The sequence below is a fragment of the Salvelinus fontinalis genome, chromosome 10, assembly GCF_029448725.1.
Source record: "Salvelinus fontinalis isolate EN_2023a chromosome 10, ASM2944872v1, whole genome shotgun sequence".
In the NCBI taxonomy this organism is placed as follows: domain Eukaryota; kingdom Metazoa; phylum Chordata; class Actinopteri; order Salmoniformes; family Salmonidae; genus Salvelinus; species Salvelinus fontinalis.
Genome location: NC_074674.1, coordinates 6,424,815 through 6,448,312, shown reverse-complemented (window position 1 = coordinate 6,448,312; position 23,498 = coordinate 6,424,815). Strand labels below are relative to the sequence as shown.

At 41.3% G+C, this 23,498-nt stretch overlaps 1 protein-coding gene across 1 annotated transcript in view; it reads right to left on the bottom strand.

The window, feature by feature from the left end:
• Positions 1–7,892: 7,892 nt before the first annotated feature.
• Positions 7,893–23,498, bottom strand: part of LOC129863509 (uncharacterized) — a 184,315-nt gene continuing 168,709 nt past the window's right edge. Inside the window, exons 2-6 of the mRNA XM_055935552.1 lie at positions 9,904–9,963; positions 9,294–9,626; positions 8,852–9,109; positions 8,575–8,712; positions 7,893–8,495 (exon numbers count right to left, since the gene is read on the bottom strand). Coding sequence (XP_055791527.1) covers positions 8,275–8,495; positions 8,575–8,712; positions 8,852–9,109; positions 9,294–9,626; positions 9,904–9,952 — 999 coding nt within the window. The 5' untranslated portion in view covers positions 9,953–9,963 and the 3' untranslated portion in view covers positions 7,893–8,274. The remainder of the gene's footprint in view (positions 8,496–8,574; positions 8,713–8,851; positions 9,110–9,293; positions 9,627–9,903; positions 9,964–23,498) is intronic.

Here is a 23,498-nt window from a genome sequence, read left to right as displayed (position 1 = left end):
TCTATTTTTGTTTCATCGGAGCAGAGGACATTTCTCCAAAAAGTATGATCTTTGTCCCCATGTGCAGTTGCAAACCGTAGTGTGGCTATTTTATGGCGGTTTTGGAGCAGTGGCTTCTTCCTTGCTGAGCGGTCTTTCAGGTTATGTCAATATATAGGACTCGTTTTACTGTGGATGTAGATACTTTTGTACCTGTTTCCTCCAGCATCTTCACAAGGTTGTTTGCTGTTGTTCTGGGATTGATTTGCCCTTTTCACATCAAAGTATGTTCATCTCTAAGAGACAGAACGCATCTCCTTCCTGAGCGGTATGACGGCTGCGTGGTCCCATGGTGTTTAAACTTGCGTACTATTGTTGTACAGATGAGCGTGGTACCTTCAGGCGTTTGGAAATTGCCCCCAAGGATGAACCAGACTTGTCGAGGTCTACCATTTTTTTCTGAGGTCTTGGCTGATTTCTTTTGATTTTCCCATGATGTCAAGCAAAGAGTCACTGAGTTTGAAGGTATGCCTTGAAATACATCCACAGGTACACCTCCTATTGACTCAAATTATGTCAATTAGCCTATCAGAAGCTTCTAAAGCCATGACATCATTTTCTGGAATTTTTCAAGCTGTTTAAAGACACAGTCAACTTAGTGTATGTAAACTTCTGACCCACTGGAATTGTGATACAGTGAATTCTAAGTGAAATAATCTGTCTGTAAACAATTGTTGGAAAAATTCCAAACCGATTTGCCAAAACTATAGTTTGTTAACAAGAAATTTGTGGAGTGGTTGAATAACGAGTTTTAATGACTTCAACCTAAGTGTATGTAAACTTCCGACTTCAACTGTAGCCTCGATATTGCTATTTTATTGTGTTACTATTTCATTTTTAACTCTGCACAGTTGAGAAAGGACTCGTAAGTAAACATTTCTGCTTTGCTTTATCTTGGCCAGGTCGCAGTTGTAAATGGGAACTTGTTCTCAACTGGACTACCTGGTTAAATAAAGGTGAAATAAAAAATAACAATTATTGGTCCCTAAAAACATCTTGGCTGCAGCTATAAGGATATCTAGCTTCTTTGACTTCTTAGACACTTGTGCTGTACAATTAATCAACGTGGCTTTATATGCAACAGAATCCACCTTCTTCACAATGAGTGTTTGGCGTCGACAGAGATGGACGCCACGCTTCGCGTTCTTAGGAAACTATGCAGTATTTCGTTTTTTTAACGTATTATTTCTTACACTGTTACCCCAGGAAATCTTAAGTCTTATTACATACAGCCTGCAGGAACTATTGGAAATAGGAGCAACGTCAACTTACAAACATTACGACCAGGAATTCGACTTTCCTGAAACGGATCCTCTGTTTGGACCACCACCCAGGACAATGAATCAGATCCCAGTAGGCGACCCAAAACAACGGCGCCGCAGAAGGGGCAGACGGAGCCGTCGTCTGGTCAGGCTCCGTAGATGGGCACACCGCCCACTACTCGCCAATGTCCAGTCTCTTGACAACAAGGTAGACAAAATTCGAGCAAGGGTTGCCTTCCAGAGAGACATCAGAGATTGTAACATTCTTTGTTTCACGGATACATGGCTCACTCAGGATATGTTATTAGAGTCGGTACAGCCATCCCGTTTCTTCACGCATTGCGCCGACAGAAACAAACATCTCTTTGGTAAAAAGAAGGGCGGGGTGTATGCCTTATGAGTAACGAGTCGTGGTGTGACCATAACAACATACAGGAACTCAAGTCCTTTTGTTCAACTGACCGAGAATTCCTTACGATCAAATGACTACCGCATTATCTACCAAGAGAATTCTCTCAGATTATTAACACAGCCGTGTATATCCCCCCCAAGCAGACACCTCGACAGCCCTGAAAGAACTTCATTGGACCCTATGTAAACTTGAAACCACATATCTTGAGGCTGCATTTATTGTAGCTGGGGATTTTAACAAGGCTAATCTGAAAACAAGGCTCCCTAAATTTTATCAGCATATCAAATGCGCAACCCGGGCTTGCAACACCCTGGATCATTGCTACTCTATTTTCCGCGATGCGTACAAAGTCCTCCCTCGCCCTCCTTTCGGGAAATCTGACCACGCCTCCATTTTGTTGCTTCCAGCCTATAATAAGAAACTAAAGCAGGAAACACCCATGCTCAGGTCTGTTCAACGCTGGTCCGACCAATCTGATTCCACGCTTCAAGATTGCTTCGATCACGTGGACTGGGATATGTTCCGGATAGCTTCGGACAATAACATTGATGTATACGCTGATTCGTTGAGCGAGTTTATTAGCAAGTGCATCGGTGATGTGGTAACCACGTGACCATTAAATGCTGTGGCTTGATGGCAGCATTCGCGCAAAACTGAAAGCGCGAACCACTGCTTTTAATCATGGCAAGGTGACCGGAAACATGACCGAATACAAACAGTGTAGCTATTCCCTCCGCAAGGCAATCAAACAAACTAATGGTCAGTATAGAGAAAAAGTAGAGTCGCAATTCAACGGCTCAGACACGAGACATATGTTGCAGGGTCTACAGTCAATCACGGACTACAAAAAGAAAACCAGCCCCGTCGTGGACACGGAAGTCTTGCTCCCAGACAAACTAAACAACTTCTTTGCTCGCTTTGAGGACAACACAGTGCCACTGACACGGCCCGCTACCAAAACATGCATGCTCTCCTTCACTGCAGCCAACGTCAGTAAAACATTTAAACGTGTTAACCCTTGCAAAGCTGCCGGCCCAGACGGCATTCCTAGCCGCGTCGTCAGAGCATGCACAGACCAGCTGGCTGGTGTGTTTACGGACATATTCAATCAATCCCTATTCCAGTGTGCTTTTCCCACATGCTTCAAGAGGGCCACCATTATTCCTGTTCCCAGGAAATTCAAGGTAACTGAGCTAAACGACTATCGCCCCGTAGCACTCACTTCCGTCATCATGAAGTGCTTCGAGAGACTAGTTAAGGATCTTATCACCTCCACCCTACCAGACACCCTAGACCCACTCCCATTAGCTTACCACCCCAATAGGTCCACAGACGACGCAATCGCAACCACATTGCACACTGCCCTAACCCATCTGGACAAGAGGATTACCTCTGTAAGAATGCTGTTCATCGATTACAGCTCAGCATTTAACACCATAGTTTCCTCCAAACTCGTCATCAAGCTCGAGACCCTGGGTCTCGACCCCGCCCTGTGCAACTGTGTCCTGGACTTTCTGATGGGCTGCCTCCAGGTGGTGAGTGTAGGAAACAACATCTCCACCCCGCTGATCCGCAATACTGGGGCCCCAAAAGGGTGTGTTCTCAGCCCTCTCCTGTACTCCCTGTTCACCCATGTCTGCGTGGCCATGCACGCCTCCAACACAATCATCAAGTTTGCAGACAACACTATAGTGGTAGGCTTGATTACCAACAATGACGATACGGCCTACAGGGAGGAGGTGAGGGCCCTCGGAGTGTGGTTTCAGGAAAATAACCTCACACTCAACATCAACAAAACAAAGGAGATGATAGTGGACTTCAGGAAACAGCAGAGGGAGCACCCCCCTATTCACATCGACGGGACAGTAGTGGAGAAGGTGGAAAGTTTTAAGTTCCTCAGCGTACACGTCACGGACAAACTGAATTGGTCCAACCACACAGACAGTGTGGTGAAGAAGGCGCAACAGCGCCTCTTCAACCTCAGGAGGCTGAAGAAATTTGGCTTGTCACCAAAGACACACACAAACTTTTACAGATGCACAATCGAGAAAATCCTGTCGGGTCGTATCACCGCCTGGTACGGCAACTGCTCCGCCCACAACCGTAAGGCTCTCCAGAGGGTAGTGAGGTCTGCAGAACACATCACCCAATGTCACAGGAAGGCCAAAAAGATTATCAATGACAACAACCACCCGAGCCACTGCCTGTTCATCCAGAAGTCGAGGTCAGTACAGGTGCATCAAAGCTGGGACCGAGAGACTGAAACACTTCTATCTCAAGGCCATCAGACTGTTAAACAACCATCTGTTAAACAGCCATCACTAACATTGAGTGGCTTCTGCCAACATAAAGACTCATTCTCTAGCCACTTTAATAATTAATAAATGGATGTTAAAAATGTATCACTAGTCACTTAAACAATGCCACTTTATATAATGTTTACATACCATACATTACTCATCTCATGTATATACTGTACTCTATACCATCTACTGCATCTTGCCGTTCAGCCGTCGCTCATCCATATATTTATATGTACATATTCTTAATTATTCTTTTACACTTGTGTGTGTAAGGTAGTTGTTGTGAAATTGTTAGATTACTTGTTAGATATTACTGCGCGGTGGGAACTAGAAGACCAAGCATTTCGCTACACTCGCGTTAACAACTGCTAACCATGTGTATGTGACCAACAACGTTTGATTTGATTTTATCACCCGATTTACTTAAAACACTAGCAACTGGTTGCAATGCATCCACCGACATGTCTTCAACTCTATTGCCCCTTGCCCCTTCGACTCTCTTCACAGACTCCACATAGGAGATCCTCTGAGCAGCCCTGATCCTTGACACCTCGACCTCGTTCATCTTTATAGGGCACTCAAGGAAGTCCGGAGTATGATCCCCACCACAGGTGCAACATTTTCCAGCAACAGATTCTTCAATATCATACTTCCCCGTCTGCAAACATTTGACACGTAACCATATCCTTTTCCACAATCCTTTTCCACAATTTCCACACTATAACGGTTTGGATACAAATGCTCGCACCGCAAACCTCACATATCCAAGCTTCACATATACAGGTAGAGTCTCCTCAAATAACAATAATATCGATAGGCTTTTCTCCTTCCTTCCATTTACCATATGGGTCAGGCGACGTGCACTGACCACTTCTGGGATTTTGTGACTAAGGTACTCATCATCTACAGTGGGGCAAAAAAGTATTTAGTCAGCCACCAATTGTGCAAGTTCTCCCACTTAAAAAGATGAGAGAGGCCTGTAATTTTCATGATAGGTACACTTCAACTATGACAGACAAAATGAGATAAAAAATCCAGAAAATCACATTGTAGGATTTTTAATGAATTTATTTGCAAATTATGGTGGAAAATAAGTATTTGGTCACCTAAAAACAAGCAAGATTTCTGGCTCTCACAGACCTGTAACTTCGTATTTAAGAGGCTCCTCTGTCCTCCACTCGTTACCTGTATTAATGGCACCTGTTTGAACTTGTTATCAGTATAAAAGACACCTGTCCACAACCTCAAACAGTCACACTCCAAACTCCACTATGGCCAAGACCAAAGAGCTGTCAAAGGACACCAGAAACAAAATTGTAGACCTGCACCAGGCTGGGAAGACTGAATATGCAATAGGTAAGCAGCTTGGTTTGAAGAAATCAACTGTGGGAGCAATTATTAGGAAATCGAAGACGTACAAGACCACTGATAATCTCCCTCGATCTGGGGCTCCACGCAAGATCTCACCCCATGGGGTCAAAATGATCACAAGAACGGTGAGCAAAAATCCCAGAACCACACGGGGGGACCTAGTGAATGACCTGCAGAAAGCTGGGACCAAAGTAACAAAGCCTACCATCAGTAACACACTATGCTGCCAGGGACTCAAATCTTGCAGTGCCAGACGTGTCCCCCTGCTTAAGCCAGTACATGTCCAGGCCCGTCTGAAGTTTGCTAGAGAGCATTTGGATGATCCAGAAGAAGATTGGGAGAATGTCATATGGTCAGATGAAACCAAAATATAACTTTTTGGTAAAAACTCAACTCGTCGTGTTTGGAGGACAAAGAATGCTGAGTTGCATCCAAAGATTACCATACCTACTGTGAAGCATGGGGGTGGAAACATCATGCTTTGGGGCTGTTTTTCTGCAAAGGGACCAGGACGACTGATCCGTGTAAAGGACAGAATGAATGGGGACATGTATCGTGAGATTTTGAGTGAAAACCTCCTTCCATCAGCAAGGGCATTGAAGATGAAACGTGGCTGGGTCTTTCAGCATGACAATGATCCCAAACACACCGTCCGGGCAACGAAGGAGTGGCTTCGTAAGAAGCATTTCAAGGTCCTGGAGTGGCCTAGCCAGTCTCCAGATCTCAACCCCATAGAAAATCTTTGGAGGGAGTTGAAAGTCCATGTTGCCCAGCAACAGCCCCAAAACATCACTGCTCTAGAGGAGATTTGCAAGGAGGAATGGGCCAAAATACCAGCAACAGTGTTTGAATACCTTGTGAAGACTTACAGAAAACGTTTGACCTCTGTCATTGCCAACAAAGGGTATATAACAAAGTATTGAGATAAACTTTTGTTATTGACCAAATACTTATTTTCCACCATAATTTGCAAATAAATTCATTAAAAATCCTACAATGTGATTTTCTGGATTTTTTTCGTCTCATTTTGTCTGTCATAGTTGAAGTGTACCTATGATGAAAATTACAGGCCTCTCTAATCTTTTAAAGTGGGAGAACTTGCCCAATTGGTGTCTGACTAAATACTATTTTGCCCCACTGTATATCCAACGAGACTCCAGCTATAACTCCTTTGGCAAGCACCCTGCTCCGAAGACCAGTACATGTTACTTCTGACGTGGACAATTTAGCCAGATCCAGGGCAGCTTCTTCTGTTCTTTATCAAAACAATTAACCAAAACAAGGCCCTTTTAGTCACCTTGATTGAATCCACCTTTCCCACTGCTTTCTTCACAGTCCTCGATATTACAAATGGATTTCCCAAATGAATCTACTTGTCCAAAAAAACGCAGTCCAATAAGAAATGCATTTTTGGACCGGACCTTGTCTTCTACTACAACTTTTGCTCATTTTGTTCCATTCTTTGATTTCACTATTTTTCATTAATGATCACACACTTCACTTGCCACACTTTCGGATTCAAGCACAGTCGTCATTTCCTCCCATGGTAGCTACCTCGCCCTGACAGTTCCTGCTGCTACTACTGTCAACACAGCTTTGACACTTGCGATCAACAAAAGGCCTCATGGCTGGGACACTCACTGATGACTACCTTAGTTGCCTGAACCTGATGTGTTTATCAAAGCTTCCTGGCAGAGCACAGACCTTGACTCGGTTGGTGCTGACACTAGCCTACTGTATGCCCTTCGATATAATATTTGAAAATGTCTCTGTTATTTACATGATACTTTATATTTTGCTATTTAACTTTGACAGATATTTAATACATTCTTATGCAGGTGCAAAGACCAAGTTTAGGACTGAACTTCACTGAAACAATATTGTTAATAATTATAATAATTACCTGCTGGCCAGGAGATGCATTTTACACTCTGGGCCTAGTTTAACTTCCCTTATTCTGATGAAACACATCAAACTGTTTTCAGAACAGACTCACCAATAGCCACCTTTACCACAGCTCTGTCTGCTGAGAACATGCACTGCAAAGACTGACTAGTGAAAAACACATCTTGATAGTTTGGTTACAACTGAGATGTTTTCTATTTGCGGGCAGGTATCTAAGTAATTAAACTGGGCCTCAATCGTATGAGAAAGTTATACAGAGGTTTTGAGAATAGCATCAGGTCTGAACAGAGGTCATGATGCCTTTTTCCTCTTTCCTGAAAGAAGCACTTCTGCTACTAACTTTGCTGTAACCTGAGTAAAGTCATCTAAAGGAAGATGAGAGTTCTGGTGAGGCATGAATGCTGGGGATATTTACAGTACATACTCATGTGAGTGTGTTTCTGTTTCAATGCATAACCTTCTGCTGTTTACTTGTTGCATGTGGGAATACTTTTCCTGCAGTTTGTGTATTCTGTTACTCAAAGAGGAACTGAGGTAGATTATTTATCAAACAAATGTATTTATTCAATTATATTTACATCTGATAAGATGTCATCCTTGTAAAATAGCTTTTCAAGTTTAATAAGAATGATATTGCAAGGAAGATAAGCTATCATGTTCATCAATGTTTCTCTCTTACATTTACCATTTAACACTCTGACATTGCCAAATAAAGTACACACCCAAGTCAGCAGCAAATGAAGGAGAATGGATGGCAAACATACAATATTGCAAAAGATCCCAAACACTGAAAACATCACACAATCATAAAATGAAGATATTTAACTTTTTTTGTTTCAGACCAACGTCCCTCCATTTGGTTTATAGGTTTGGTTGAAAGGGTTAAAAGTTCAAGATTTGAAGCAATATACATTTACATAGACTCAAATGACAACACAAACATATACAAGGGAGTAATACACTCCCACATTTTTGGTTTCTACTAAGTCCTGCCGAAAGTTGTCAGAGAAGATGTGTCATATGTCTGGTTGGTTGTCATTTCCAAGTCCCCCTGATTCTTGGGGCTTTCTTCCTCATTAAGACTGGCAGCCATTTTGACTTCTCCATACTCCATCATCTCTGTAGCTTTCTGGTTGACTTCTGTCTTTCTTTTATTGAATACTTCAGCGTATACAACAGCAGCACCCTCATCATTAGAGCAACCTGGGGAAAGACTGGTTAGAAGACCAATAAAACAGCAGGTGTCAATTCTGACCATGAAACAAACATGACTTAATTTTACCTGAAGTAGTATGTCCAAATCTCAGTTTCCCACAGAGACGGTTCACGCCAACAAACACCGCAAGAAGTAGGACAAGAGTTCCAACAGCTAGAGCTATAGCTACTGTCACAATTACAAAACGAAACTGGGAGGAGAAAACTGGGAAGAGACAAACAGAATTCTGAGAGTAGGATTAATCAACAGTGTCAACAATAACCAATCAATAAAATGATCTTATCGGGCAAGTCAAGTTCATTTGAATTCTTACATTGTGGGAAGGAAACTGTCCTGAGATTACCTGGGCAGGCCAAGGAGAGATCAATAGTGGAGCTGCTGCTGCTAACTTTATTCTGAACCATACAGGTCAGGGTTCCTGTCACATCACTCTTCAGTATGATGACACTGTTCTGGTAGTGGTCATAGGCTACACTCCTGGTCAGATTCTGTCCATTCAGGGTCCAGCTGTACTGAAGACCATCTCCCTCTGAGGAGCATGTGACCTCGCTCTCTCCATGAGGCAGACAGAGGAAAGACAACACTGGCTCTGACACCGGGGCTGACAAACACAAACATCTTACTGCCACTTAGCATGATCTAACAAAACACTGGTGAACTTTCTACTTGGTATCTCTGATTCATGCTAATATCATATTATACATTTGGTACTGTAACTATAATACTGGCAGTTTATATTTTCTCCCTTACATACATGATTCTCTATGTAAAAAACGCTTCTGTACCTTGTATCTCAAGTTGCATGTTGACTCTCCGCAACTTTGTTCCCTCTGAATTAAATATATCCAATTGGTAATCTCCACAGTCTTCCTCTATAACTCCGTCCAGCCTGAATGTTCCATTGTTAAAGAACTCGGAGCGATTCACATAATCCTGATTCAATTTAGATCTCCAGTCTTCTCCAGTTTGGAAGTACAGAATACGATTATCACCTTTCTTCAATGTAATTTTTTCTTCATCTCTGTTTGCAGTCAGATGTAAGGACAAACATTCTCCCACAGCCCCATAGCATTGATGGTTTCCACTCTCTTCAGTGAGATTACAGAACGTAGCACCAGCTGTGGAGAATAGATATTATTGTAGGCACACATAGTCATTTATTAATGTCTGAAGGTGCTTTCAAGAAATAGTTGTATCAAAGGTAACAAAAATAGCATTGATCTATTGATTTAAACATTGGGTAACCATTAAAAGGAATACATGTAAATATGTATTTACAGAACATTTTCAACAATTATCATATTTTTCTGATATTTCTGTTTTGGATCCTACCATGGAGAAGCTCATGTTCAATACAATTGATTCCATTATAATCTTTGTAATATAATGTCTTACCTTGTGCCGCCGCTGTGGCCACCAGAACTATAATTATCAGGGGGATCATTTCTCTTCTGCCTGCACAAGAAGAGTGAAATAAGCTACAGGGTTAATATAACATGGTATACATAGCAGTAGTCAATGATGGATGCACTGTAAATGAAAGACAGGCTGGTTGACAACACAACTTCCTTGCGTATCAGGGAGAGAACACTTCTTTATGTCACATGTTGCTTGGTGTGAACACCCAGATACAAGTACCTGTTTCAAAAACAGAAGTTGTAACTTATTACACATTGTGAGGTATTATTCACTACCATGTAGTTTGATGAGAACAAGGGGTTTTGGCACCATCTGTAAGTGTCAGCATTACTGAAGCAGGAAGAGGAATAGTAATACTGTATTATCTGATATCTGTAATATCAATACATTAGCAATATAAGTGTATGATTTCAGTAAAAACAATCATCTTCCACAATTTCAACATCTGTTGTGGGTCATCACAATTAGTAATCTTATCCAAGGAAATTAACTTACCAAAGCCAAAATGTGGAGAAAAATGGTTTACCTTTTCTAGAATGAAATGGATGACAAATGCTCTAGATGTATTTTAGAAATCATATGCTCTCCGCATACCTATCATAAATCCTCTCCTCTACCATGTGAAAACAGTTTGAGCTTCAGTTTGTGATGTTAGTTTGACCTCTGCTCAGTGACCACACTCTATCTTAACCTGTTTGGTTTCTCAAACTGAATGGATGACAAATGCTCTAGATGTATTTTAGAAATGATAGGCTCTCATACCTATCATACATCCTCTCCTCTACCATGTGAAAACAGTTTGAGCTTCAGTTTGTGATGTTAGTTTGACCTCCGCTCAGTGCTCACACTCTATCTTAAGACATGTGGAGGTCAGCTGACACACCTTTCATTTATAGCTTCCAGACAACAACTGAAAGGGCAATAATTAGACTCACAGTATAAGCACACGTTTTAACCTGAATGCCCATAATGTTACTATGCCTACATTATCAGTGTCTTCCTAGTTATGTTTTCCTTATGACTACTTTAAGTATTTGTTCGTATGATGTCATCAAAAAAGGCAGGAGATTTTGTTTTTTGCAAAGTAAGTACACTGTATGGTCAATCATTTCACTTTCATGGTCTCTCTTTGCCTTTCTGTTGGTCTGTTTGTGTGATACAGTACACAATAACTTCAAGTAGAGTCTATTTTCACAGGGAGACATTGTCTGGTTTATATTCAAAAGGACTGATTCAATTAAATATTGTGCACTTTGAAGTTTCACATTCAAACTGTCCAATATTTGACATTGATGGTGATCTCTAATGTCTCACCAGTGGTCCTTACACCTCCATAACAGATCATGCAAGAGTCAGTACATTGTGGAGTGAACATCTTAAAAATATAAACTACCCCCCCTGACTTAAAAAGTCAAATGTTTACGTTAACTTGATTTCTTAATTATTATTTTTTAAATATATACAACTATATGCAGGTTTGTCTCATCTTTTATTCTCTTACCAATTACATTTTGTAGAGTTGTCACTGCAACAATATATGTAAGAAATAATAAATGAATATCTCTAAATACTTTAAACAATGTAAAAGATGTACAAAGCCTTTATTTATTTACAGCCCCTCATTAACAATATATAATGTAACAATTGTAAATGAGTATTTGATCTCAAATAGACATTGTTACAACAACATGGATGCCTAAAAAGAAAGAAAGCATTACATTTACAGTATGATATAGCAGCTCAGTTTACAGGAAATGTTCACATGCGTTCACTCTAGCAATAGAGCTAAGGTCTGAAAAGTTACAAAATACTTTAAAATTGTTATACCATTGTACAATTTACATTACAAAATGAGACAGCAATTCATGTTAACAAACTACAAACTACATGCAGTGCATCTTCCTAGCATTCCTTGCATGATGCATGATGTCATCTTGTTGTGTTCATTTGACACTAGTCTTTAAGTTTGATGGTCTGTCTCATCTACTCAATCATCCACATAATGTTCAGGCAACCCTTGTCTTATTACTGCTTTAGAAAGCTACATGTGGTTAAAATGTCTAGCCTTGAGTCTATGGGCAGCCACACCCGGGTTTACAGCCATTTTGGTCTGTCCATGCTCCACCGTCTCTGTGGCTGGGGGCCTCTGCTTCCTTGCCTGATTTCTTTGCCGGCCTATTTTCACATCAGCGTAAACAACAACCTCATCAACGCTTTCTGAAAAGTGAAAGAAAAGCTGTTGTACAATCTGGACGTGAAACAAAATGTCATGTTTATTCAACATTTCAAATTTATGGTCTGGACGTGAAACTAAATTACTTATAACATTTTACCTGAAGTATCAAATCTGGATCTTTGTTTCTTGCATAGATGGTTAATAACGACAAACAGTGCAAGTAGTGTGAGAGTTCCAACAGTCAGAGCCACAGACACTGTCACAGCTACTGAAGGAAACTGGGAAGAGACAACTAGAAAGAAAACATCAGAACACAACACTTGTTGACCAGCTAAATGAAACAGAGTTGTACTCTTATTTCAAAAGGTGGGAATGAAGTCAACTGTCCTGAGATTACCTGAGCAGGCCAAGGAGAGATCAATAGTGGAGCTGCTGCTGCTAACTTTATTCTGAACCATACAGGTCAGGGTTCCTGTCACATCACTCTTCAGTATGATGACACTGTTCTGGTAGTGGTCATAGGCTACACTCCTGGTCAGATTCTGGCCATTCATGCAAACATTATATCTAAAGTATTGTATGATTTAGCAATATACTCTCTCTGCTGCCAAGTCCTCTAGTTCAAACCTATTGAGGCACTGACATCCTGGCGACCTTTCAGAAATCCCCCTAAACAGTAAAAGGATGCATGAAGTATTTAGGCCAAACAAAAAAATTAAACAGTTCTGTACCTTGTATCTCAAGTAGCATGTTGACTCTGCGCAACACTGCTCCCTCTGAATTATATGTTTCCAATTGGTAATCTCCACTGTCTTCCTCTATAACTCTGTCCAGTCTGAATGTTCCATTGTTAAAGAACTCAGAGCTATTCACATAATCCTGATGCAATTTAGATCTCCAGTTTTGAATTGCAGAATTCGATTAAAATCTTTTTCTATATTATTTCTTCATTACTGCTGTCTGCAGCCAGGTGTAAGGATAAAGATTCTCCCAGAGCCCCATAGCATTGATGAGTTCCATTCTCGTGAGAGAGATTACAGACCATGGCATTAACTGTGGCGCAATGATCTTAGGTCAGTATGTTATGATATGAAGACAAGGTTAGTGTTAGGACATAGACAAACACTTTACAGGATACACTTCCACACTCCATTCCCCCAGGGGACAGCAACAGGTCATTCTTGAACATGGGAGACATTCTTACTAATCTGCCAGAGAAACAGTTTGGATTTAAGAATAACTTTTGTATGACTAAATCCTTTGTAAAAGGTCTAATGCTTTAATATTTAATCATTTCTGCACTCAGAATTTATATTCATTATATGAATAGGCCCGTTTTATTTTGTCTGGCTTGCCGTTTCAAATAAAATTGAATATTTTTTTCTTATATAATTTAAAAAATAAGTTGTTCTGTGTTGACAAGGCCATAAACAAATAGGTAAACTGAGATATAACTAATGAGTTAATCAGAGTCATTCTTCCACAAATAGACAGGTATTTTTCTTGATTGACGAAAAGCTCTCTTAAAAAGCATGTTGACGAGTTAGTGAAGAAATTAATAATTAAGTTGAGCTTCTTCTATAGCACAGGTGTCAAACTCATTCCATGGAGGGCCGAGTGTCTGCGGGTTTTCGCTCCACCCTTGTACTTGATTGATGAATTAACATCACTAATTAGTTAGGAACTCCCCACACCTGGTTGTCTAGGGCTTTATTGAAAGGAAAGACCAAAAACCTGCAGACACAAGGCCCTCCGTGGAATGAGTTTGACACCCCTGTTCTATAGGAATAGGGCCTTTCATTAAATAGTAGAAAACAGATCATTCAGTCTACATTTATTCCTGTCATAGATTATGGCGATATTACATACATGAATGCAGCTACCACTGATTTGAAGCCCTTGGACACAATTTATCATATCTCACTTAGTTTTATAACATCTGACAGTTTTGACACCACTGTATCCTTTATCATAAATTTAATTGGACCTCGCTAAAAACACGTAGGTCACTTCATTATCCTCTTTTTGTTTATAAAGCCTTACTCAATAAACTACCAATTTACTTAACATCATTGTTGAAATATAGAAACTCAGATTACAACACTAGATCACAGGGTTGGTTAATGATGGAGACTCCACGTGTTTCCACAGAGTTGGGTAAATTTCCTATCAGGCCCCTATCATTAACCAACCCTGTGATGTTTCATTTGTCTCTGGGTCAGTTTAGGAGAAAGGCTAGGGATCTTTAAATTGATAAATGTGTTTGTTTTGTTTGATTGTTTATATAATATTTGCAATTACATTTTGTGTTTTAAATTGGGTATAATTGTATTTTCTGTAATGTTCCCATGGCACATTTGCAAATGAGACCAAGGTCTCAATGTCTTTTTCCCTGGTTAAATAAAAGTAAAAAAAAATTAAAATACATGGTAGCAAAAGCTTATCTATTTTTGCTAACTTTTTATTCAAATGCATTGACAAACTGACAAACTGGTGATGTAGACAAAACTATCAGGGGACCATGACACAATGTCCTAAGAACGTCCTGAAAATGACCCCGGGTCAAACCAGGACCTATTAAAAAGGTCCCCCAAAGAACGTTCCCTTGGGACCATCACGAGACGTCCTAAGGACTTGTAAAATGAAAAACCCTGAGAACGTTCTAAAAAGGTCCTGACATGGTCCTCAGTGACGTCCTGGGAACATACAGGGAAATAGACAAAGGTCCCGCAGAGAACGCTTCCTTGAGACCATCACGCAACGTACTGAAAACGTTCTCAGAACGTCAGTGGGATAATGTCAGACCGAAACCCTTAAGGGACCGAATAGGAACGTCGCCGAATGTCCTCTGGATGTCCCCTGTTTGCTGATCCAGACTCCAAACCTGGAAATCTATTTCTGCAACAGTGCCAACTAAGCTACCAAAACCATAGCCAAAGTGCTCAACACAAAATGTCCGGCCCACGAGCAAAAAAAACATAAGCCCTACAATAGCTAACGACTACCAGCTGCAAACAGTTTACCCAACCTCCTGGCTTCCACCCCAAACTTTTCTGTTGACCAAAACCATGAGCCAGCTTGCTATCCAGGAAACTGAAACTCACTAACGCTACTGAAAACTTCACCTAGCATGCTAGCTCGACACAAAGCCCTGCTACACACTCAACAAAATGCACAAGCAACATTATGAACCATACTGGTTAAAAACCACCCAGACTAACACTACCAATGCTAACCTCTAACAATTAACTCCCATATGTTATGAAACCAATAATTAACCAACTAAGTTTGCTGCGATCGTTATGTCTAGGGGTCTTAGGTCCAGCTACATGGTCTGTAACCTGACATTTTATGTCTAGGAGTCTTAGGCCTAGCTACGTGGTCTGAAACCGGATACATTATGTCTAGGGGTCTTAGGCCTAACCACGGGGTCTGTATCCTTAATCGTTATGTCTTACGCCTAGCTACATGGTCTCTAACCTTATATGATGTGTGCATAAATGTGGGAAGTAAGCACGTGCAACTAGATGTTGAATGTCTGTAATCAGGAGACAGCCACCTTACCATTTGTCCAGGGCAAGGTCCTTCTTGACCTCTTATTCGGCCAGTCCGAGCAGGTTATTTTTTGTTCAGATGGTGATGTACAAAAAATGCATGACCAGACTCAAAACCAAACGAAAGGCCTCATTTTCTTCTTCTATGGTATAGTGGCGTTCGCAATAATTAAATGTGCGTTCTGCCACCTACTGTCCGGGTTTATAATAAAGACCCCCCCCAAAAAAACAACAACTTTAAATTCTAATCAGGTCTCAACACAGGCTCAGAACATTTCCCATGGATTGTAACGTTCTTTGATTCACGGAAACATGGCTCACATATGTCATCAGAGTCGGTACAGCCACCTGGTTTCTTCACGCATCGCGCCAACAGAAACAATCATCTCTCTGGTAAGAAGAAGGGCGAGGGTGTATGCCTTATGATTAACGAGACGTGGTTTGATCATAACAACATACAGGAACTCAATTCCTTTTGTTCACCTGACCTAGAATTCCTTACAACCAAATGCCGACCGCATGCCTACTGCAGTAGTTTATGTGTCAGGGGGCTAGGGTCAGTTTGTTATATCTGGAGTATTTCTCATGTCTTATCCGGTGTCCTGTGTGAATTTAAGTATGCTCTCGCTAATTCTCTCCTTCTCTCTTTCTTTCTCTCTCTCGGAGGACCTGAGCCCTAGGACCATGCGTCAGGACTACTGGGCATGATGACTCCTTGCTGTCCCCAGTCCACCTGGCCTTGCTGCTGTTCCAGTTTCAACTGTTCTGCCTGCGGCTATGGAACCCTGACCTGTCCACCGGACGTGCTACCTGTCCCAGACCTGCTGTTTTCAACTCTCTAGAGACCGCAGGAGCGGTAGAGATACTCTTAATGATCGGCTTTGAAAAGCCAACTGACATTTACTCCTGAGGTGCTGACTTGCTACACCCTCGATAACTACTGTGATTATTATTATTTGACCATGCTGGTCATTTATGAACATTTGAACATCTTGGCCATGTTCTGTTATAATCTCCACCCGGCACAGCCAGAAGAGGACTGGCCACCCCTCATAGCCTGGTTCCTCTCTAGGTTTCTTCCTAGGTTTTGGCCTTTCTAGGGAGTTTTTCCTAGCCACCGTGCTTATACACCTGCATTGCTTGCTGTTTGGGTTTAGGCTGGGTTTCTGTACAGCACTTTGAGATATTAGCTGATGTACGAAGGGCTATATAAATACATTTGATTTGATTGTCTACTAAGAGAATTCTCTTTGATCATAATCACAGTCGTGTATATCCCGCCCCAATTAGACACATAGACGGCCCTGAAAGAACTTCATTTGACTCTATGTAAACTGGAAATTACATATCCTGAGGCCGCATTTATTGTAGCTGGGGATTTTAAAAAGGCTAATCTGAAAACAAGGCTCCCTAAATTTTATCAGCATATCGAATGCGTGACCCGGGTTGGCAAAACGCTGGATCATTGTTATCTAACTTCCGCGATGCATATAAATCCCTCCCCCGCCCTTCTTTCGTAAAATTTGACCACGACTCCATTTTGTTGCTCCCAGCCTATAGACAGAAACTAAAACAGGAAGTGCCCGTGCTCAGGTCTGTTCAACGCTGGTCCGAACAATCGGATTCCACACTTCGAGATTGCTTCGATCAAGTGGACTGGGATATGTTACGCATAGCGTCGGACAATAACATTGATGAATACGCTGATTCGGTGAGTGAGTTTATTAACAAGTGCATCAGTGATGTTGTACCCACAGCGTCTATGAAAACATTCCCCAACTAGAAACCGTGGATTGCTGGCAGCATTCGTGCAAAACTGAAAGCGCGAACCACTGCTTTTAATCAGAGCAAGGTGACCGGAAACATGACCAAATACAAACAGTCTAGCTATTCCCTCCGCAAGGCAATCAAACAAGCTAAGCGCCAGTATAGAGACAAAGTAGAGGCGCAATTAAACGGCTCAGACACGAGAGGTAAGTGGCAGGGTCTACAGTCAATCATGGACTACAAAAGGAAAACCAGCCCCGTCGCGGACCACGATGTCTTGCTCCCAGACAAACTAAACAACTTCTTTGCTCGCTTTGAGGACAACACAGTGCCAATGACACAGACAGCTACCAAAATCTGCGGGCTCTCCTTCACTGCAGCCAACGTGAGTAAAACATTTAAACATGTTCAACCTCGCAAGGCTGCCGACCCAGACGACATCCCCAGCCACGTCCTCAGAGCATGCGCAGACCAGCTGGCTGGTGAGTTTTTACGAACATATTCAATCAATCCTTATCCCAGTCTGCTGTTCCCACATGCTTCAAGAGGGCCACCATTGTTCCTGTTCCCAAGAAAGCGAAGGTAACTGAGCTAAACGACTATCGCCCCGTAGCACTCACTTCCGTCATCATGAAGAGGCCCAATAGGTCCACAGATGACGCAATCGCCTGCACTCTGCCCTAACCCATCTGGACAATAGGAATACCTATGTAAGAATGCTGTTCATCGACTACAGCTCAACATTCAACACCATAGTACCCTCCAAACTTATCAATAAGCTCTAGACCCTGGGTCTCGACCCCGCCCTGTGCAACTGGGTACTGGACTTCCTGACGGGCCGCCCCCAGGTGGTGAGGGTAGGTAACAACATCTCCACCCCGCTGATCCTCAACACTGAGGCCCCACAAGGGTGCGTTCTCAGCCCTCTCCTGTACTCCCTGTTCACCCATGACTGCGTGGACATGCACGCCTCCAGCACAATCATCAAGTTTGCAGACAGCACTACAGTGGTAGGCTTGATTACCAACAACGACGAGGCGGCCTACAGGGAGGAGGTGAGGGCCCTCGGAGTGTGGTGTCAGGAAAATAACCTCACACTCAATGTCAACAAAACAAAGAAGATGATTGTAGACTTCAGGAAACCAGAGGGAGCAGGCCCCTATCCACATCGACGGGACAGTAGTGGAGAAGGTGGAGAGTTTTAAGTTCCTTGGCGTACACATCACGGACAAACTGAAATGGTCCACCCACACAGACAGCATGGAGACTGAAGAAATTTGGCTTGTCACCAAAAGCACTCACAAACTTTTACAGATGCACAGAAATTTGGCCGTCAATTTGGCCGTCATTGAAAATAAGAATTTGTTCTTAACTGACTTGCCTAGTTAAATAAAGGTAAAAAAATATATATATATATATCTCTAAAAAGCTGTTTTTGCTTTGTCATGCTGGGGTATTTTGTGTAGATTGCTGGGTATTATTTATATATTTTCATAAATTTTAGAATAAGTCTGTAACTTATTAACAAAATGTGGAAAAGGTCAAGGGGTCTGAACACTTTCCAAAGGCACTGTACACATACATACAGTACCTGTAACGTGTGTCGTTGGATGAAGAAGGAGACCAAGGTGCAGCATAGTAGACGTTCATGATTTTTAATAAACTGAACACCACAACAAAATAACAAAGTAGAAAAAACAAAAGCACACAGTTCTGTCAGGCAACAAAACAGCTAAACAGAAAATAACTCCCCACAAAACCCAAACGGAAAATGACAACCTATATATGATCCCCAATCAGAGACAACGATAGACAGCTGTCTCTGATTGGGAACCATACTCAGCCAAAAACACAAAGAAATAGAAAACATAGATTCTCCCACCTGAGTCACACCCTGACCTAACCAAACATAGAGAATAAATAAGGATCTCTAAGGTCAGGGCGTGACAGTACCAGTCAAAAGTTTGGACACACCTTGTCATTCAAGGGTTTTTCTTTATTTGTACTGTTTTTTACATTGTAGAATAATAGTGAAGACCATTAAATAACACATATGCAATTATGTAGTACCAAAATTATTAATAAACAAATCAAAAATATGTTTATGCTCTTTTGCACCCTAGTATCTCTACTTGCACATCATCATCTGCACATCTATCACTCCAGTGTTAATGCTAAATTGTAATTATTTTGCCTCTATGGACTATTTATTGTCTTACCTCCCTACTCCTCTACATTTGCACACACTGTACATATATTTTTCTATTATGTTATTGATTGTACATTTGTTTATGTGTAACTCTGTGTTGTTTTTTGTCGCACTGCTTTGCTTTATCTTGGCCAGGTCGCAGTTGTAAATGAGAACTTTAAAAAAAAAAAAATAATATATGTTATACTTGTGATTCTTCAATGTAGCCACCCTTTGCCTTTATGACAACTTTGCACATTCTTGGCATTCTCTCAACCAGCTTCAACTGGAATGCTTTTTCAACAGTCTTGAATGAGTTCCCACATATGATGAGCACTTGTAGGCTCCTTTTTCTTCACTCTGCAGTCCAACTCATCCCAAACCATCTCAATTGGGTTGAGGTCAGGTGATTGTGGAGGCCAGATCATCTGATGCAGCACTCCATCCCTCTCCCTCACTCCATCCCTCTCATTCTTTTTCAAAATAGCCCTTACACAGTCTGGAGGTGTGTTGGGTCATTGTCCTGTTGATAACAAATGATAGTCCCGCTATGCGCAAACCAGATGGGATGGTGTATCATTACAGAATGCTGTAATAGCCATGCTGGTTAAGTGTGCCTTGAATTCTAAATAAATTTGACACTGACAGTGTCACTATGTTTCACGGTGGGAACTACACATGTAGAGATCATCCGTTCACCTACTCTGCGTCTCACAAAGACCCAGCGGTTGGAACCCAAAATCTCACATTTGAACTCAAAGAACAGATTTCCACTGGTCTAGTGTCCATTGATTGTGTTTCTTGACCCAAGCAAGTCTCTTCTTATTAGTGTCCTTTAGTAGTGGTTTCTTTGCAGTTCGTCCTTTGCAATTCGACCATGAAGGCCTGATTCACACAGTCTCCTCTGAACAGTTGATGTTGAGATGCGTCTGTTACTTGAACTCTGTGAAGCATTTATTTCGGCTGCAATTACTGAGGCTGGTAACTCTAATGAACTTATCCTCTGCAGCAGAGATAACTTTGGGTCTTCCTTTCCTGTGGCGGTTGTCATGAGAGCCTGTTTCATCATAGCGCTTGATTGTTTTTGCGACTGGCCTTGAAGAAACGTTCAAAGTGTAGTGGAATATTCTAATTGTATGAGAAAGACTTTGTAATTTCTTCAAACAATCATCATTATTTAATATCTATTAATTATTGCAATAATGAAGACATCAACCGCACGCTCCGAAGTGTGTGTTGCTGAGAGATTATTCCTTACAGACAATGCAGAGTACTATATACTCTGCCTGCGGACATGGGGTGGCAGGCAGCCTAGTGTTTAGAGCATTGGACTTGCAACCGAAAGGTTGCAAGGTTGAATCCCTGAGCTGACAAGGTAAAAATATGTCGTTCTGCCCTTGAACAAGGCAGTTAACCCACTGTTCCTAGGCCGTCATTGAAAATAAGAATTTGTTCTTAACTGACTTGCCTAGTTTAATAAAGGTAGAATAAATAAATATATAACTGACACTAACAATGCTTAGTCACGGCTGGTGCCACCCCTCCCATGCTGATGAGGGGAAGGGGGCATGAACCCAAAGAGTCTCAGTGTCACGTTCTGACCTTAGTTCCTTGTTTATGTCTTTATTTTAGTTTGGTCAGGGTGTGAGTTGGGGTGGGCATTCTATGTTGTTTTTCTATGTTTTGTTCTGTATGTTTTAGTTCTATGTGTTTGGCCTAGTATGGTTCTCAATCAGAGGCAGGTGTCGATCGTTGTCTAAGATTGAGAATCATACTTAGGTAGCCTGTTTTCCCACTATGGGTTGTGGGTAGTTGTTTTCCGTTTCAGTGTTTGCACCATTCAGGACTGTTTCGGTTTTCATTTTGATTCTCTTGTTCTTTTTGTATTTTGTATTCATTTTCATTAAAAGATATTATGGATACGTACCACGGTGCATTTTGGTCCTCCTCTCCTTCCATCAACGAAAGCCGTTACACTCAGATGCTTTTGGAAAATGGGCAGGGACTCTGCTGTCTTACCTTCAGGGGGAAGCTGGTTCCACCATTGGGGTGCCAGGACAGAGAAGAGTTTGGACTGGGTTGACTAGGAGTTCCCCTCCCGAAGTGGTGGGAGGGGCAAGAGACCAGAAGTGTCAGAATGAAGAACTCAGGTTGGGTTGTAGCGTTTGAGCAGAGCCTGAAGTAGCTTTAGGGACAGCAAGTTGCCTTTCACTTTGACCATAATGTCAAAGTTTAAAAAAGCAGCGACAGTTAAGTGTCTTCATAATCAAATCAATAATTTCAAATAATACTACGATTGAAGATGTATAGATCACGTTACTAAAACTCTGATAACTTAAAACACTGTAAAACTTACAATACCTTTACATAATATGTTTTGATTTACAGACCCACATTCACAGTATGTTATATAATAATAGCAAATTACGATTTTGACCCTTTAGATTAAAACAATTAAACACATACACACATCTACTTCGGCACATTACAAACTTGCATGCCTCAAAAGAAAGAAAGCGTCACATATCCAGAATAATATCAATCCTACGATATGCTGTCCTCCTATACAGTACCATAATGAGAACTAGAAACACAAGCAGAGAGATCCAGTGATGTTAACACTGGAGCGTGACGAAATAGAGGGAATAGGACATCAATAAAACAAAGTCACAAAAAATATTTGTCGTTTTTTTAATCCACAACAAATCTATATCAGAAGAAACACTATTTAGTATAAAAACACCAATCTAACTTATTGCAGAAAATCCTGGGCAGTGTTATGGTCTTTTGTAAATTGCTTCTTACTCTGAAGTAGGCAGAATACTGCAGTTTACACTGTCCGCTGCAAGTAAGTTCAACTGCTCTAACAAGCAAGGGGGGGTTTGTATTGACAACAATAAAAAGTGAGGAAGATATATGGTATATACCCTCAGTCCTCATTGGAAGAACCTAAAGAAGTGCTTTGATGCTCTCCCACATACAGTATTATGCTCAATTATGTACATTTCTATGTTACTATTACTATTACTTGTTATTTCTGACTGGACTTTTAATGTTATTATTAATATTAATGTATTGCATTGTTGAGAGACCATTGATAAGGGAGAATTGTTGAGGGAGCATTGAAAAGGGAGCATGGTTGAGAGAGGCATTTTGAGGGAGTTAACAAATAAGCATATAACTGCACATTTTATACCTGCTGTCAACTGTGTATGTGACTAATGAAATTAGATTTGAGTACCCATGTTAAATATACCTGTTTCAACAACATGGTACCATGTATTTTTGTATGGTAGTGAAGCCCAGAAATGGCAGTTTGCTGCCCTAGTCATATCATCACATGAGGTAAGAGACTATTCAGACCAACAGTCAGCCATTTAATAATTTACACCTGTTAGGGGAAAGTATGGTTTCCTCTGCTGTCAATGATAAATGTGCTCTTGAGGCGCAATAATCATGTGGTAGTGGATTATCAACTCTAGAATACTCCATAAAACATTCATAATCAAAAAGGTGCTGTGGAACTTCTTGGTCTGACGAGGGATGTGACTGAGGATCATTTTTGTCCGGGGGGGGGGGGGGTTCTCCACTCTGCTGACAAGTATTGTTCTCTGTTCATACAGGAGTAATAAAGGCCTAGTTCACACATTTTGTGGGGATTATTAAAAAGAAAATAAATTAGTATAATGGTTTTTTTCAAGTGGTCTGCAGCACCCTCAGCACCCCTACATCCCGCGGCTATACTTTACAGATTGAATCCTACTCATAGATCCATTGGTGCTAATTGTGCCTCTGCCAAGTACTGTAGTATGACAAGAGACAAGAAAGTCACATTAGGACGGGTGGAGAGAGCATGACAAGGCTAAAATGTTCCAGAAATGCACAG